The sequence below is a fragment of the Sesamum indicum genome, linkage group LG8 (genome assembly GCF_000512975.1).
Source record: "Sesamum indicum cultivar Zhongzhi No. 13 linkage group LG8, S_indicum_v1.0, whole genome shotgun sequence".
NCBI classification, from domain to species: Eukaryota; Viridiplantae; Streptophyta; class Magnoliopsida; order Lamiales; family Pedaliaceae; genus Sesamum; species Sesamum indicum.
Window position 1 is genome coordinate 17,570,481 of NC_026152.1, and position 19,105 is coordinate 17,589,585.

General features: G+C 34.1%; 2 protein-coding genes and 1 long non-coding RNA gene across 7 annotated transcripts; 1 reads left to right on the plus strand and 2 right to left on the minus strand.

Annotated features, from left to right (window-relative positions):
* On the minus strand, window positions 3,367-8,684 carry LOC105169134. 5 transcript variants are annotated; one of them, XR_002287539.1, is made up of 5 exons: window positions 8,431-8,684; window positions 8,173-8,229; window positions 7,763-7,895; window positions 6,911-7,283; window positions 3,367-3,605 (listed from the first exon to the last, which is right to left on the minus strand). It is a non-coding gene; the product is annotated as an uncharacterized LOC105169134 (long non-coding RNA). The 5 variants fall into 5 exon arrangements; XR_848388.2 differs by having other exon boundaries at window positions 6,911-7,291; XR_848387.2 differs by having other exon boundaries at window positions 7,763-7,825; window positions 8,431-8,683.
* On the plus strand, window positions 9,642-13,152 carry LOC105169136. The gene is made up of 7 exons (XM_011089439.2): window positions 9,642-10,052; window positions 10,604-10,703; window positions 10,811-10,931; window positions 11,055-11,176; window positions 11,516-11,637; window positions 11,713-11,872; window positions 12,863-13,152. Exons 1-7 carry the CDS (start codon window positions 9,926-9,928, stop codon window positions 12,978-12,980), a joined length of 870 nt encoding a protein of 289 aa, XP_011087741.2. The 5' UTR covers window positions 9,642-9,925; the 3' UTR covers window positions 12,981-13,152.
* Window positions 15,534-18,260, minus strand: LOC105169137 (putative pentatricopeptide repeat-containing protein At3g49142). Its single transcript, XM_011089440.2, has one exon. It carries the CDS (start codon window positions 18,154-18,156, stop codon window positions 16,237-16,239), a length of 1,920 nt encoding a protein of 639 aa, XP_011087742.1. The 5' UTR covers window positions 18,157-18,260; the 3' UTR covers window positions 15,534-16,236.

The following is a 19,105-nucleotide window of genomic DNA, read 5'->3' on the forward strand; positions in this document are numbered from 1 at the left end:
AATTTGAACTATAAATATGTGATGAACATCCCAATGCATTCTGGCATAGGAAGAAATATATTGTCAGCCCTCCCTATAAAAGTGAATTTTTGGAAGCAAATATCCCTACTAAGGTTTTTAATTTAAAACCTATAAGAGACCTAAAAAAGTTACTGAATCAAAAATTTAAAACTCTTCAATTAAATACTCTAAATAATGACGTAGATCCTCAGAATTATAAAAATGAATTCATGGAAGAAATTAACAAATTAGAAAAATTCGATAGGAAACCAATGCCAATAAAATTTTATTATCCTAAACCAACACCCAAGATGTTCTTTATGAAGAACAAGAGATATTCGACCAAAATAGTTATAATGGAAAACAAATTTATGAATGGAACATTGATGGATTTACAGAAAGACAAATTTATAATACTATACATAGAAGGATGATGCATATTACTATCTTTAAAGGAAATAATAATTTCAAAAAGGCTATTGCTAAATGATCATAGCAGGATTCACTGGTCAGTTAAAGAGATGGTGGGATAATTATCTCAGCCAAGCTGATAAAGATGAAATATTAAATATAGTAAAAATTGAAAATAATATATTAGAAAAGAGAAAGTAGTTTATACATTAGCTATAAACATTGTTGAACATTTTACAAGTAGATGGTCAGATAATAGTGAAAATATTCGAACACTACTACAGAATCTAAAATGTAAGACATTAACTTCATTTAGATGGTATAAAGATGTATTCCTTAGTAGAGTTATGGTACTGATACCATATAGCCATGACCGAAGGTCATGGAGGAAAACTCAAAACAAAATTTAAATCCGACCATAAAGCGGTATGAAGAACCGATCATGTAGGCGGAATGCATAAGAGAAAATAAAATAAATGCGACCATGTAGGCGGTTGAGAAAATCGACCATGAAGGTGGAATGTAGCAAAAGAATATTTTTCGATTATGACAAATATAAAAAGAATCGAATAACATGAGAGAAGATTAAATTAGGAACCTTTTACATTAATTTAAACTAATGGGTATTGAATTTTAGTCAGAAGATACCACACTAAGGCCCAAGAACAATCGCCAAAGAACGGCAAAACCAGACAGTGATGGCAAGGTCGACCTCGTTCATACCCATAATTTAAAATAACGACACAAAGTGTCTTATCTTTATAGTTTTTCAATTTCTCCTTATTTTCATAAGTAATGAAAAACACTCTTTTTTTATTTATTTTATATATATAAATATATATAGCCATGTTATCTCCGTTATAGTTGAATAATTTAGCAGCAGTAATTTAACATTGCATTAGGCTAACCATAATAGAAACAAGAATGAAGGTGGCAAGTGCATAAAGATAAATAAGAGAACTCACAGGTGGCATGTATCCCTTCTTATGCTAAATCAAACTTTTATATAACTAAAGAAAGAAAAACAAATTACAAGTGCCTCTACTTCAACATATGAAGATTGTTGAGGGCCTACGAATAAAAGGGGGGAGGGGTTATATTTATAACCAAATTGTCCGGACTTGAAACGATGTTTTCACGTCTGCATGGCATTCATCTGCCAAGTGTCGCTTCATTGTTGACACGTGTGATTTGGTCAAATCTCTTGACTTCTTTTGCTGTCACCTTATTTTTTCATCAGTTTGGAGAAGCTGTTTTTTTTCTGATTCCGATCCTGATTGCTTGCGGTCTTCTTTATCTTCAGATGATTCTTTTAATAATCCTTCAAGCCAAATAACTTTTCTAAAAGCTTCAGTTGTGACAATATATTCAGCTTTAGTATTAGAAAGTCGAAAAATGTGTTGAAGTTGTGATTTCTAGGTAATGCATGCTCCACACAAAGTAAACACATAAGAGGTAGTTGATTTTCTTACTATCCCTATCATTTGCATATTTGGAATCCACATAGCCAACTAATTTTGCACCTTCAAAGCATTTAGAGAATTAATACTAGAACTAATAGAGTCATTCAAATATCTCAAAAGCCATTTAAGAGCTTCCTAATGAGCAAGACCTGGATTCGACATATATCTAATCAAACAACTAACAATATATGCAATATCAGGTTTAGTACTAACTAGAAGATACATGACAGAACCAATTGCATTTGAATAAGAAATATTTTTCATGTATTCTTTCTCATAATCTGTTTTTGGAATTTGGTCTTTACATAGTTGAAAATGAGCAGTCAAAGGAATAGAGAAGATTTTGAGTTTGACATAGAAAATTTTTCAAGCACAGATTTTACATAAAATATTTGGTTTAAGAAAATCGTAGAATCTTTTATATCCCTTTCCATAGTCAATCCCAATTTTTTCCTGGAATTACCTAGATTTTTCATTTCAAAATTTTTGCATAAATTCTTTTGAAAACATTCAATCATGCTTATGCTAGAACTGACATTCAACATGTCATCCACATTGAGTACAAGAAAGAGAGGGACGTGGTTATCGTATTTAAAGTACAGACAAGGACCATATACGCTATTTTGGAATTTTGAAGAATGAATGAAATGATCAAATTTCTTATTCCATTGTCTAGGAGATTGTTTTAATCCATAAAGTGATTTGTTTGTTATTAACAACACCACAAGGTTGACACATGTATCTTTGTTCATCCAAATTTCGATGCAAGAAAGCAGTTTTAACACCCATTTGTTTGAGGCCAAGATGTGATGTATATCTACTGTACCAAGTTTGGAGGAAGATGATTGAAATATATACTTTCTTCTGTTTGGTATAGAAATTGAAAAGAAGATCACAAATGTGAGAATATATGTTCTGATCAGAATCAACTCATATGCTCTAAAAAGAAGGAAAACACATAATTCTTTAGGTATTTCTCGCTTATTCCACAGCATGTGGACTTTGTTACACGAACTCACTCCTTGTAATTCTCATATTTCATATATTTTCGAAGATGAGAAGTTTATGTATATGTGTGGTTTCAAAGGGGAGGACGTTGCCAGTGTGGTGCAGTGACAAAAAGAAGATGGAAAGAATAGAGAAAATTAAGAGGAAATAGACAAGTTTCTCTTGTGTGAGTCCTTTCTTAAATTTGAATGTTTAATGGAGCAAGTTGACCTGATTTTCTTGTCTGCTTTTGGCTTAATAGCATTTTATGTGGAAATTTGGAATTGATGCAAAGAATTAGTGTGCCGTCCGCATGGAATAGTTGACTTATACAGGAAATTAGTGCCTTTGCAATTTCATGGAATTTAAAGACCTCTTGGCAGCCAGGCAAAAAAGATTGGATGGGAAATTAAAATTTCATCTCAACCAGGAATGTGGGATTGCATTTTCTTGGAAAAACCTTTCTTTTACATCTTTCTAAGGCGCCTAACTTTTAATATCAGAAAAGCTATAAAATACTAACAAAATATTCTAATTTACAGTAGGCAAGACTCCTCATTTGTCATCGAGAGCCTCTGTATTCAGAATCACTTGAACTCATCAGGTGGATACTGGTGCGTACAATTAGGAAAAGCTCTTGTGTTGAGACTTGAGATCGTCTTCAATAGCGTCAGGTGTTATACGGAAAGCCATTTCCCTCAAGTATGTCGACTTCCAATCGCAATCTTTCGATCTGATGTCAACCTGTAAAAATAAAAATAAAAAATAATGAGAAAAACATGCAATCTCTCTACATACTCGTCCATGAAGGCTGAGGTGTTTAGAGTCTTTATTTGGTTTGCAATATGTGCTTACTTGAATAACCTCATGTTCCTAAGAGTTGTATGGGCGTTCAAAAGATTGTTGTAAGAAACTTAAATACTAAACTAAACACACATTGGCTGGCTCAAAGGATGCACCTTGACAACATTTAAAACCAAATGATAACCTATGTAACTACAGATTTCTCTCTCACTTTTCTTACTGAATAATAAGTCCATGTTCCTATTTGTTTCCTCCATGTCAATTTTTTCTCATATCTGAAAATCAAGTAAAGTTTAATGCCATTGCATTTTCCCTTTGTAAACTTCAAAAACCAAAAGTCCCCCGATTTCTATTATTAAAGCTCTATGTTCTCGCTATTATAATTTAGAAAGAGAGGGAATACAATCTTTTGAGGCCTTAGAGAATACTACGGACGCAAGTTGGAGAGTTGAAGCCTAAACTGGAGAACAATTCTCCACTGATGTTGCAAATTTATTCTCAATTATTCTTGTGTTATGTTATGTTCCAAGATTTGCTTTTTAGAAATTTTTCGTTGTCATAAATTTAAAATTTTGTATAAATTTTACACAACACCATATTTATTCATGTTATTGACAGATGAAGTTTGCACGTGCCCCACAACAAAGTTTGCTAGAAAATCTTTATTGTACAAACCACAACTTATTTTACTTGTAAACATCAATAATAAAACATCATATACTAAAATATTGAACGGTTGTCTACATGCCAATTTAATTAATTTATTTTTCAAATAGGTGTATATTTATACTGGCAAATGTTAATATAGTTAATAATGTCTCTTGTTAATTAGCGTCTTCAAAAACTTATAAAAAATTTAATACAAATGTGATATTTCATCCATTTAATCAAATGAATGATTTTGAAGTACTTTTTACGATTATAAAAGCTATTATATTTAGTTTCATTACAACAACAATAAAATATGGTTTTTCTTGGAGGTCTAAATATGCGACCATATCATGCACTTACAGAAAAACAATTATTACATAGATTTTATACTTCATTACTTATATATTTATAGATACAAATATATAGAGATTTTTTAAAAAAAAAATAAATAAATTGTGCAATCTAATCAATGTTGATTTGAAAACAAAAGAGTTGATGGTGGAAGAACATTTTTTCATACGAGCAATTGGACAAAATTCATGCATATGCAAGTAAAAAACTTGTAGTAAATTCACTATTTTAGAAAACAAAAGCATTTGATAAGTTAAAATAAATTTGTAACATATAGACTATAGTTAATTCCTCAAATGCAAATCATATGATTTCTCATGTATGAGACTATTATAGTTACCAAAACTCCATGTTCTTTAAAATCGTTTCACAATTTTGCAAATTATATATATTGACAAAGACGTACCAACTACCAAATCTTGGTGGGAAAAAATAAAAATTGGCATGTAGACAACCATCCTATATTTTGATATAGTGTTCCATTATCAAAGTTCACAAATAAGACAGTACATGATTGAACAATAAAGATTTTCCAACAAAATTTTATGTGATACACCTGCAAAGTCGAAGATGTCAACAACATGAATAAACGTGATGTTTGTGTATAATTACACAAAATGATAAATAAATGACATCAAAAAACTCCAACGCAAGACCATGAACAAAACCCAACACAACGAATAAACCAAGATAAATTTACAAAAACAAATGGAGGTTCGTTCTTCAATTTAACACTCAACTCTCCAATTGCATCATCATATTCTAATATGCCCCAAAAATTGCAATTCCTATCATCTTCCAAATTACAACGATGATAACGTTGAACTTTTCACAGAAACCAGACAGAGCTTTAGGTTTTTGAAGTTTACAAAGTATAAAAGCAATGGTTTCACCTTTATCTTGACTTTCAATTATGGCAAAAAAATTAACAGAGAAGAATGAATAGAAAACATGACTTACTTTTCAGTTAGAAAAATAGAAAGAGAAAAATATAGCCACACCGGCCACCATTAAGCTCTCAATATTGTCAAAATACATACTTTTTGTAGCTCATGTGTGTTTCAGTTTAGTATTTAAATTTCCTACTCAATCCTTTTGATTCCACACAATTTTTAAGAATATGAGATTACTTTAGTTCGCACAACATTGACAAACCAAATTTAGATTCCATCCCTCAGCCTTATAATAAACGAGTGTAGATCACCTATACTCACTCACATGCTTCACTTATACAATCAAATAAATGCATGTTACACATAGTATCGAAAAACAATTTCTCATGTAAGTTGATAGCCTTCTGTAATTGCATGCTATATGTGTTATGAGTCGCCGAAAGAAAGAACAGATATTGCCTTCATATCATATAGTATGCATTAAGACAGAATTAAAGAAACTGAGATATGAAAATCATTGGGTGCCACAGTGTCCGCCTATGACTGAAATCATTGCTCATAGCATTCTCCAGTCGAAAGGCATAAACAACATGGCAAAAGCACTTCACGATATAAACTCAAATTGAAAGACAACATACACATGGCCCTTACAGTCCAATATATACACATACATATAAAGTTAGGAGATAGGCTGAAACTGATGGTAACAAGGGTAATAGTAGGAAATAAAAACTTACTTATGGCTCAGAAAGTGACACATATGTTGATTAAAGTCAAGCTGTCACTACATGAGGTTCCCATTACCTTAGAGTAGTTGTAAGACCATCACCATGATATAATTGACAAACTCAACATATATAGACAATGGTTGTTTGATTTTTGCTTTAAGTAGTTGAAGATAAAACTCCCCGAACTTGGGTTTGCAGTTTGTTGTAAGTTTTCGAACTTTAGAAAAGAAACATCAAAAGTAAAAATCTTGCAACAAAGAGTCAGAAATTATCGAATTTCAAGAAGTGCAGATTTCTTTCTATGAAAAATCAACATCTAAAATTCGATAGATAGACAAGAGCTTTTCCGTTATTCTTTGCCCACAGTACGTGCCCAATGAAAACAGAGAATGAAATAATATTACTTAGGTTCAATGTTAGGCAAACAGATTTTCTATCTAGATTACCAATCAAACAAATTAAGCACATTCATAAGGTAATTTCTCCAATACTACCAATAAAAAATGTTCTTCAAGATTATAAGAGAAAAACAAAAGAAGAAACTACAGAATCATTATTTGTGGCAGTTGTGCAGCTACTAGTTGTTATCAGATTAGGTGATGCAAAGTGATGTTTCTCTTACCTTTAATGTTTTAGATGGCCATAAGTGGATAATGGTGCTAACCGGCTTCCCAGCAATGTCCCACGATGAGAAAACTTCTGCATCCTGTGAATATTATCAGGCGCTCTAATGCAGCTAATCCGAAGAGAAATCATGATTGTCCATCGCTCTCCAAAACAAGGGAATCCTCAACTAATTCAAACTCAAACAGTCTGCTGAGCCATTCTGTAAAATTAGCCTCGGACGTAGAAAGAAATTGTAGTACCATATACAATCGCAAAGAGACATGGAAGCATTAAAGACCAGCAGTTATATGTTGTTAAAACTTCTATTCTTTCCCATCCCAATCATGGGAAGATCAGCCAAACACCAAGATTACAAACCAATCCACGGCCTGCACACCTTGCCACCAGTTTAAATAAAGAACACAATCACCAAATATTCATATAAGAGCTAGAAGCATTAGGTCATCAATAAGAGAGAAGGCTAGTAAACATGTCTATATAATCAAGTACATAGAAAACAAGACCTCGATGACCATGAAAAATCACAGGTGGAGGACTGAAATTCTTCAACAATAAAATCATTTCGAGAGCTATAATCTATATATAATCTAACAAATTTGCCAAGAGCCAACTTCATCCACAATCAATGGCAGTCGGCCCATAGAACATGGTTTTAGTGCTAGCCTAACCATTGATTAGCATTAAGAATAAGTGAAATTGGCAAAACGTCACAAACATGACTGCAAGAACAAGTGCAAAATGTACAATTCAATTGTAAATTGGCTTTCAGATTTCACAAATTATGAATCAGATACATACGATAAGCTTTAAGAAAGATTGAAAAATATAAATTAAGGTAATAAGTCACCTGGGGATACAATGAAAGTGCCATCTTCTTCATTTTTCCCAGAAGTTGTAGAGGCACTGGAGCCTGACAATAGAATATTTCCTTCATTTTTGTAATAGAACCACAAGGCACCAGCAATATCATATTTAATTCACTGCAACCAGAAAGAGAAAAAAAGAACCATATCTAATTCACAACAATTTGTCGACCGCAAAGTTTTCTTTAATCAAAGATGAAAATAATAGAAAAACACATCCACGAAAACAGGGAAATGAAAAGCAGAAACGACAGTGAACATCCTTTCAAAAGAAAAATTAGAGATAATGGCGTAAAGTCTTGTAAACAGCAGCAATTCGTATGTGGATATTTCTAAGATTTAACGTCTCCACAAGAAAACATGGGAAAAAAAAAACTAAACAAAAAAAGAGAACCTGTTATTTCATCCGACCATGAAACCATGCGGCACAATGTACTCGCAATTGCAAACCCTACATAACAGAAATAAAAACAAGAAAGTGGGTTCATATTCGAGGCCTCCCTGAAAGCAAGACGCGAATAATATAAGGAATTAAAAGCTAAGGATTGGTGGAATCTCCACGCAAAACTTCAAGAAAAAATTCAAAACCACACGCGGCGAATAACGGAACATTTTCAAGAAAACCCCAAAAAAAGACCAGCCACATATATACCTGAATCTTGATCTTTCGATTTTCAGTTGAATTCGTCCTCTGGGATTCATTGAATTCTTGCATTCAACAATTCTTGGTAAAAGAAAAAGTGTCAAGAAGAAGAAGAACAGAAAAGAAGTTGTAACTTCATGATTCAAGAAATCGATTTCACTCCCCCTGCATCTCACCGAAGTCTGACACGTATAGGGAAGAAGCAAAAAGCAATTTCACAACAGCGCCTCAACGACTAGTAGACGAACAAAGTAAAAGTTGCAATTTCACTACCTAAGGCGTACAAATTCTAATAACAACTTTTAAAGACTGAAAAATAAAACAATGGGTATAAAAGTGCTCTTTCACTTACAAAGTTGTTAGTGTCAATACGCCAGCTTCAGCAACTTCTACCATCCTTAGTCTCCAGGTTGCTGTTCATCATCGTTCAAGCTGTTGTATTTCTGCTTCTGTGCATTATTACAGTAGTGAAAGAAGATAATATTTCTTTGCACCAACGCAATAACATATAACACGTTATATATTTCTTTATTAAAAAAAAAACTCGCTATAATAATCATTATCTAGGCAAAAATTATGAAAAGATGGAAATGTGCGTTCATGTGAATCTTATTAAAAAGTCGATATTACATCTCAAATTATAGATATAATATGTATAATCTTGCGCAATGCATTATCTTGTATATAAATAATTATATATATATATATATTAAAAATATAAATATTAATATATAATAATTTTAAAAAAGGAGAGTAGGATTTGAGAGGAGAGGGATCGAATGGGATGGGATTTGGAGCAAGAAGTTGGGAGAGGACACAGAAGTGTGGTGTGAGGTAGTTAATTAGGGAAAAAAAAAATTTGTTCCATTAAATTTATCCGTGATTAATTTTAGTACACTAACTTTTATTGTTATCACATTTTGACCAATAATTTACAGAAATAGGTCAATTAAATACAAATTAGGATTTTAATTGACCCATTTCTGTAAATTATTGATCAAAATGTGATACAACGAAAGTTAGTGTACTCAAATTAACCCTTCCTATTTGTTTGTCCTGTCGGATAGAAAGAAAATGTGACCTCAAAGAGTCCTTCTTTACTACTTTAGGGGGTGGGGGTTGGACAAAGTTAATGGACCAAAATTTTCTTTTTCCCTAGTTAATTATGATGATTCCTAGGAAGAGGAGAAGGAGATTCCACTACACTCAATTTCTCTATTATTTTGGGCTGCGTTTTTCTCTTTTTCCTACTTTGACGAGAGCGACTTCAAACATCAGCCTTTATCGCTTCAGTCACGAGTTTCATGACGTGTCATCCGCGACTTTAAGTCATGAAATCGTGTTGAGAACGCGAGTATCTTCTCCTCTTCCCGATTTGGAAAAGGGAAGACGAAAGATAAAAATCTGGGTACCAATTTGCAGCGATCGGCTTTTTGATCTTCCCGATCTTTGCGCGCAGTTTCCCGCCGCCAGTTCTCTTCACTACCTTCAGAGCTCAGAGGAGATGAGGAAGCGTACGGTGTTGGCATGGGGCGTTGCTATCGTATGCTTCGTAGTACTGATGTTAGTCACTCCAGCAATTCCTCAGTCTCAGGAATACCACGATTTTGCCGATCAACGTGAATTCTTTGGTAATTTTTGCATTTTCTTTTGTCAAGTATTTTGGTTAATTATTAATGTTTATTTTTAGTTTTTCGTTGACTGTGAGTAGTTTTCACGGTTGCGTTATCTGAAATTGCAACTTCTAGGAATAGAATCCATTTTTATGTGTATGTTTGGTATTCAGTAGTTAGTCACTTGATATGTTTTCGATTAACTGTTTCAGGGGCTTCTTTTTTTTGGTGACTTGTATTTATCAGATCACAGTTTTAAAAACGTCGTTTTCTTTCTTTTTTTTTTTTTTTTGGGGGGGGGGGGGGGGGGAACGGTAGTGTGAATTCTTTTGTAAATAAATATATATGAATTCTCCTTCTTCAGAAATCTCGGGTGTCAAAACTGGTCATGAATATGACGCCAGAGCTAAATATTGATTCTAAAGCAAGGCCATGAATTTGAGATCCAATGCTAGAAATGCTGCTGCTGTTTGTGGTTATTGTCATAGTTATTGTTATAACTTTATCAAGAAAGTCATAGTTTCCAGTCTGGGCTGCTTCATTTTTTGCTTGTCATTTTATCATTGCAGGAATACCAAACACATTGAATGTGATTTCCAACTTCCCATTCTTCATTGTTGGTCTAATAGGCCTTGTACTTTGCTACTACAAGAACTACTTTAAGCTAAGGTGCTATATTTTTGTTTCCTTATCATAGCGAAGTAGTAAAATTTTGATAGCCCTTCACAGCAATTTCTTAGGGTTATAATTTTCTCTTCATATGTATGCATCAAAAGCTTGCAGGGTGAGCTTTGCGGTTGGACATTTTTCTTCATTGGTGTTGCAGCAGTTGCTTTTGGTTCCTCTTACTATCATCTTAAACCTAATGATGCTCGTCTTGTCTGGGACCGCTTGCCGGTGAGCTTTCATGCACTTTGAACTGCATGGCTTCCCAGGGGTGTTTGATTTCAATTATTTGATTGATTATTTTTTATATGGTAGCGAGGTTAGTTATTGACACTTGAAATATGATGATCATAGATGACAGTGGCATTTACCTCAATCATCGCGATCTTTATTATTGAGAGGGTAGATGAGCGTAAAGGAACCTTGTCCATTATTCCCCTTCTCTTGGCAGGTGCAGTCAGTATTTTATATTGGAGGTAAGCAAACTCTTGTTTGTAGTGATACATAATACTGTTTTATGTTAATTAGTAAAACAATGTTGCAGTCGCCAATTTCCCTGAATCTGGCAATTTATATATATTCTTGTATTTTTACAGAAAAGGTGTAAGTTAATGGTCAAGCAGGATAAAATCTTACAAACTATATAGACTCCAGAGTCTTTGTGTCTGTTATGAAGCCTTTCAATAATATCAACATTTTGCAAATGTGGAGGTCACTAAAAATGGTTGCACCACTACAAAAGCAGATGTGTTGACAGATTCTGTCCATCTTGCTTTTTCAGCTTGATAACCTAGCTAACAATTTTTCTTTTGTAGGTTTTTCGATGACCTTCGTCCTTATGCTTTGGTTCAGTTCGTTCCATGTATAGCAATCCCCGTAATGGCTATACTATTGCCTCCTATGTACACACATTCTACATATTGGCTGTGGGCAGCAGGTATGCATTGTTTATTGCTGCAGTCCTGCTATGAGTTTCTGTTATGATTGAGTAAATGTTTGTTTATATTTACAGGGTTCTATCTCCTAGCTAAGATTGAAGAAGCAGCTGACAAACCTATTTATAGTTTGACTTATCATATTGTGAGTGGGCACACGCTCAAGCATTTATGCGCTGCTATGGTCCCCGTCTTCTTAACACTTATGCTTGCAAAGAGGGAGGTTGCAGAAGAAAGGTATGGTTTTCTTCTGTTGATGCTCTTATTTTGTGCATCTTATAATATGTGTGATGCATTGCTTTCAGCTGGCTATTTCTATGAAATAGCTGTATGAGGAAATTATTGATGATCTTCTTTATCTGAGCATGCAATCTATATTTCTACGGTACCTCAAGGGAGCATTTTCTATATAAAAGTTTAAGATTTGGCATAAGTACGAATATCACATTGTTTGAAATATTATAAATACCCATAATTTTTGATAAAATTATGTAATTATTAGATGGAGGTATGATGTAATTCTTGGATGGAGGTATGAAATTGTCAACTTTGCCCTTACAGTATTTTTTTAAAATTAAAAATTTTATAAAAAAATCAAACAGGGTGGATGGAGAAATTTTAAAAATTAATAAAAAAATTATTCACTTAGTCCATAAAAAATATTAGAAAATTTTAAAAAATAAATAAAATTATAATTTTTAATCCACAACGGCATTTTGGTTGAATCACCACAAAAAATGAATGAAAACTTAACGGATTGGGCTAATTGTTACACGGCCGTTAAAATTACGGGGATATCTGTAATTTTTTAAACAATTAGGGGTATTTGTAACTATGTCAAACCTTAGGAAAGTTGTTGTAAATTGTAATTTACAAAAAATTTAAAAGAAAAGGAAGAAAACGAAACGTTTAATCCTTTTCAAACAAACAAAAAAGCACACACGGGCGAGCTCATTTCCACAATAATTGAGATTTGAGCCCCAGCGACAGAGAGACACTTGAAAACCACATCAAGATTATCTACCAACTGCAACCCATATGATATAGCTTGAAACTTTGCTTTAAGTTGCTCAAGTTTCAAGTTAGAAACTGCCCTGTCCAACAGTTGTGTTTGTCATAGTTTTTTACAATTCAAAAAGTTCTGATTATTGCTAAATAACTCGCAGACGTTCTTTTGCTGGTTTATTGTTGCACATTAATGAGTTCATTTTAAACTTTTGACTTCAGGCTCAGTTTACTACAGATGTGGAGAATATCATGGAGCAAGGTCAAAGAAAATGGCACGAATATAGAAAATATATCATGTACATATTCTGTTGTTCCCGTGGAGGAGGAATCAAGATAATATGTAATACCTTGCTCTTTCTGTAGAGGATAACATGTAGAAGCAGCCACAACACTTCGAGTAGTATTGTACAGATCAACTTCTATACTGGTCGTAAGGTAAATGTATCAAATACTCTGATGAATAAACACTGCCTTGACATGGAATTGTGAACGTGAGTTTTTTTGATCAAGGGCGCTGGTCACTGGGAACCCAGTGAGTCAGTGTTGAATTTGGCACAAAACATCAAAGTTGATACAGCCATAAAACAGGGGATGGAAGAACCTAGGAAATCTGGTTCAGTATTCAAAAATTGGAGAAGAAGATAACGGCTGGAGTTCGAACCCATGCTTAAATACAAACAAGCCAACTAACCCAAAAACTACCAGTAACTAACTAACCACCTCACCCATGACATGGACCAATGAGTACGCCACATCAGATATACAACAATAGAGCAGCAAAACAGAATACAAAATGTATTTCTAAAATGCGACTTTTGTCTATCCATCATCAAACACAAATAAGCCATCTTCATCTTCAGAAAGCAAGCTGACCCTGTGGAAGAATAGCAGCAGCAGGAGGCATTATCATTGCTGTAGGAACATCTCCAAGCTCAACAGTCAGAAGTGCCCATGATCTGCTTTTCATTCAGACAAACAAGAGGACACCAAAAACTACTTCTGTAATACATATTTGAGACAATTTTCGACTGTTTTCGTTTTATGGTAAATTATACATGCCATCTGAATTATTGTATTTTTTAAATTTTTTCATATAAATTATTTTTCGTCCCCCCTTAATGAATAGATAAAACTAAGATTCTTTTTCCCTAAAGGGAATTAGATAGAACTAAGGTTTATCCATCCTATTATTAAGGTGAGATCATATAGTAACTAGCATAGTTGATAAAAATACCAAAATACTTTTATAAATTATGTACATGCATCAAGTGTGTTTCAATTATTAATACTTATCATATTTTTCAGGCCTGCTTAATCTTACTATACGTACATTCCCCTCTTCATAATTATGGCAAATGAACTTTGGAAATCATTCTTCATACTTTTCAAGTTACATTTTTGGATTGAGAATATTTCATTAGTGTATAAAAACTTCCCGCGGAAGTCAGGAAACAAAAGGGGTGGTGGCGCAGTTGGCTAGCGCGTAGGTCTCATAGCTTGTTGAGTGATCCTGAGGTCGAGAGTTCGAGCCTCTCTCACCCCAATCAATCTTTTCTTATTTTTCCCCCCATAATATAATTATTTATAAAATTTATTATAATCTTTTACTGTGATTAGATGACCTTTTAAAGTATGAGTGCAAATTTCCCTAAAATGAAAAGATTATAAATGTAATAAATTTTGGTAGCTACATTCTCCACCCTCTTTAATTACTACTTCTCACACAATGCAAATTTCCACATTAATTGCCTCATCAGCACCAATCACTACTCCTCTCATCATCTACCTATATATATATATATATATATACATATAATGAAGTTCAAATGATAATAATAAAATCATATTTTATTTCTCATAAAATAGAAAGAAGAGGATGAAAGTAGCAACAATGTTGATATGCTGCTGCACTATCATCCTAACCTCAACTCTACCTGGTCCCTATGCTCTTCCATCTTTTCCTTATCACCCCACCCCTTTATATCTTCTATCTATTATTATTATTATTGAAACTAACTAATGATTGCTATTCAAACTTATTTGTGTTGTATATTTGATCAATTTAATGAAAATGAATTATAAAATTATATGTATGGATTTCTGACAAGTAAATTGTTGTCAGGTATGGAATCAGAGACGCCACATATGTGTGAGAGGAGAGTCAACTTTCCAGGATGTGAAACCAACAAATGCAAAGATTTTTGTAAAGATAAGTTCGGGGGAGAATTGTATTATTTTGTCTGGATGTTCTCCGAAGTCCAAGGATGTTTGTCTCTGTCAACTCTATTGTGCCCCTCCCAACTAATACACATTTATTGCAATATTTTACCAATTTTGTTTTGTGGGATTTGTGGGAATTGTGGGAGGATAGTATATGTATGATGGATTACAAGTTTGAAGAAAAAACCTCTATGTTTTATTTGATTTTGGTGCTGGCATGGTTTCATGTCTAGTTCTTGATTTTTTTTTTTTTTTGTTTTTATAATTTGCTTTACATATGTAAATTTATGGAATTGAAAGATTGAATGAATCCCCAACGAGAGTTTGCTTCATTGATAAGGTTGAGGCTTTATAATGAAAAAAAATTATGAATTTGAACCCCACAAATATGAATTTATGCCTACTATTTGGGACAATCACCAATGAGAGTTTTTCATTTATTGATCTATTTAATAGTATTGAATTTGAATGCATTCAATGATGTGACGAATCGTATACTAAAAAGAAAAAAAGGTTGAATGAATTTTGTTGGATATAAAGATAAAAATCATGGTTTGGTTAATTTATAAAATCTAAAAACGCAATTTGATACTTTTATTTTATTTATATTCCATGTTAAATAAATTTAAAATTTTATGAATACAATCACTATTATGTATAGCTTCAAAATAAGATCTTTATAGGAAGACATATCTCACATTACAGTGGAAGCAACATATTCTCAGCAACAAACTGTCTTTCCAAAAATCCTACATATGTTATATTTATTAACTTCAACATTGAACACAATCAAAGATGTCATAGTAAGTAGTTGTGTCAGTGAGAAAACATGCACATTTTGTCTTACCGCCAAAATGCAGGTCTGGTAAAGTGGTGCAATGGCAAAAAACTGAGTTCAATTTTGATTTTAGTGGGACTGGTAACTCACCTCAAATGCAAGCTAACTTTAAGTCTATTGGAGCTTAAATGAGCAACTTGATCCTCGTTTGCTTTTGCAATCATGAACTTAGTTTCCCTGTATGCTTCTAGCATGCAAGTCTCTTTCTTTTCCAATCCACTAGGGGGTATTTCAGCATGAATCCTGCAGACATGGAGATCTGCTCCCTGTGCATCCATGGAATAAGCTACTTCTCCAATCAATGTTGTTTACTTCAAGCTACGATCACATTACAGTTGGTGAGTGTCAATTGATATGACTTCAAGTAGAAGGTGAAATCCTTGAATGGAGGAGGAAGCCAATCCTTATATGTTGCTTTCTCATGCTGAAAGTTCTTCATAAATCAAGCTGTAACCTTTGTGCACTGGTGCAGAGAATTAATGCAACAAATCTGTGGAGGTGAATATTAGATGATAAATTACGGGTCCTCCTTTTTTCACCAGTAGTCTCCGCAGGAGCAAGACCCCTCTTTAAAATGATGAAAGCGATTTACATCCCTCACAACAATCTCCCGGTCATATATCTTAGAAATGAATTTGATTGCTGTGTGGCAGTCTCCACAGATTCTAAGGTTCTTGGTAACTCGGAGAACTGTGCCAGGACTTGTGTTAAGGAGCCCAAAAGCAATTGCCAGCTTTTCGCTGTGTGTTGTTAGAGAATATTCTTTTTCCTCTTCACTCACATCGTGCAACGCAAAGCTAGTATCTGGTACATAACCAGCTGCCTTCATCTTCTCGGGAAGTTCCTCCAGGAGCAAGTAAATTTGCTTTGTTTGGGGATGAGATGCATCTCCCCCAAGGAATAGATGGGCTTTACCTTTAATTTCAATCCAACTACATCCAGGATTCTTCTTCACATTCTGTGATTTCAATAGAGCTCTCAAATGATTCACTTCCTCCCACATGCCAGCTTCAGCATACATATTCGAGAGTATAACATAGTTCCCACTATTCTCGGGTTCTAAAATGAATAATTTTTTAGCTGCTAGTTCTGCTATCTCTAGATTGCGATGACATCTACCGGCAGCCAGTAAAGAACCCCAAGCACTTGCCCCAGCTTGCATTGGCATTTGAGAGATAAGCTCGTAGGCTTCCACCAATCTCCCAGCACGGCCCAAAAGGTCGACAACACAAGCATAATGCTCATGCTTTTTCTCCACAGAATATACTGAACTCATAGACTCGAAGTATCTTAATCCGATATCGACAAGTCCAGAATGATTACATCCTGATAACAATCCTGTAAATGTAATGCCATCGGGATGAACCCCAGCTTGAATCATTTGCTCAAACGTCCGAACTGCCTCCATACCAAGACCATGAGAAGCATACGCAGTAATCATTGTATTCCAAGCAACCAAGTTCCTCAAGTTTGGTTTTATTCTATCAAAGCACCAACGAGCATCGACTAGACTACCGCATTTAGCATACATCCCAACAAACGCAGTTTGTACCGAAGGATGAGAGTCCAAACCTTTTTCTTGAGCAAAACCATGAATTCTCCTACCCCGCTCTAGTGCTGAAGAATGCCCACATGCCGGCAAGACGCTCATAATCGTCACCCAATTGGGCTTCACTTCTGAGTCTTCCTTCAACATCTCATCAAACAATTCCAAAGCCTCACTCGCCAGCCCATTCTGAGTGTACCCTGAAATCATACTCGTCCAGGACACAATATTCTTCAAGGGCATTTTATCAAATAACTCTTTGGCTAAATCAACGGCACCATCTCTCATGTAACCTGAAATCAACGCATTCCAAGACGCCACATCCCTGACAGGCATTTCATCAAAAAGTCTACGCGCATCACCGCATTCACCACATTTTACATACATATCGATCAACGAAGTTCCCACATACATATCAAAAGCCAGCCCATGTTTCATGGACAACCCATGAGTACACTTCCCAAAGCGAACAAAGCACAAGTCTGCAACAGACTTCAAAACAAACGGGTACGTGAAATAATCCCCGCGAAAACCCAAAGTACACATTCGCACGTAAACCTGCAGCGTCTCCTCAGAATATCTGTACAAGCTGAACGCACGAATGATAGAATTGAACAAAAGGGGAGATGGATTTGGAGTGGAGTGGAAAATGCGGGACGCGGAGGTAATGTCACCGGAGCTGGCGTACATGGCGACCATTTTGGCTGCGAGGAAGGAGGTCCCGCGCAGTCCGCGGAGCAGCAAGTGTGAGTGCAGCTGCTGTCCTTGTTTGAGGAGGCTCTTCCCCGTGAATGCCTGGAAAACGGCGGCGTAGGAGGAGGGCTGAATTGGGACTTGAGACGATCTGAGGAAGGGTTCTAGGAGGGTACTCATTGTTGGTTTTGGAGAAGATTGGAGGTCCCATTTCATGGAGAAATCGGAGGCCAGCGTGTGTCCCGGAGAAAGGCTGGCGGCGTCGGCGGCGGAGGAGGATGGACGGGGATGCGTTTGAAGAAGATGGCGGGAAGAATAGGAATGCGATATAAAGTGTTGTTAGTAAATAGCGACTCTTTCGTTGTTTATTTTCCCATTCTAAAGTATTAATCTATTTTATTTTAAATTATTTTTCTCAATGGGAAAGGATTAGCCTATTTTTTATAATTAATAATATTAAACGTTTAATATTAACTAACTCCTTAAAATGAACTTTTGACATCTGATCATTAATGAAAATTTAAATTTTTAATATTCGTTATACTATGAACATTATTCAATCACCAGAAAACATATATATATAAATGAATTATTATCAGTTATGTTTCAAAAAGATTTGTAATATCATCAAGTTAAGTATTGTCAAACAATTAAGTTAATTAAAGTATGATTATTTTTTTCCTTTTCTTTTGTAGCACTCTATAGGAGTGTATACAATTCGATAAATTGATCATGTTGAATTTAACCAAATATAAGGAATATCAAAATATTTGATACCAATATTCAATATTCATTAACCAATTTTGATAAATTTTGGTACTTGCTAGATATTGATATTTGATACCAATATACCATATTGTACCGAATATTAGTTTTTCTTTATATTATATATTATATACAAATACAATAAATATTATACCTACAAATATTATAAATATATAATATTAATATGCATAACCATAATAAATATATATTAAAATATTATCTGTAATATAAATATGTAGGATTTTTTAATAAAAAAAATCATTAACTCGGTGAAAAATTAAGTGCAACTGAATTTTATTGAATATTTATGGAATCGATTCGGTATTTAACCAATTTCAATATAAGAAAATTTTAATTTGATTAGGTTGGATTTTAGCAAAGGAACCCCCTCTAACAATAA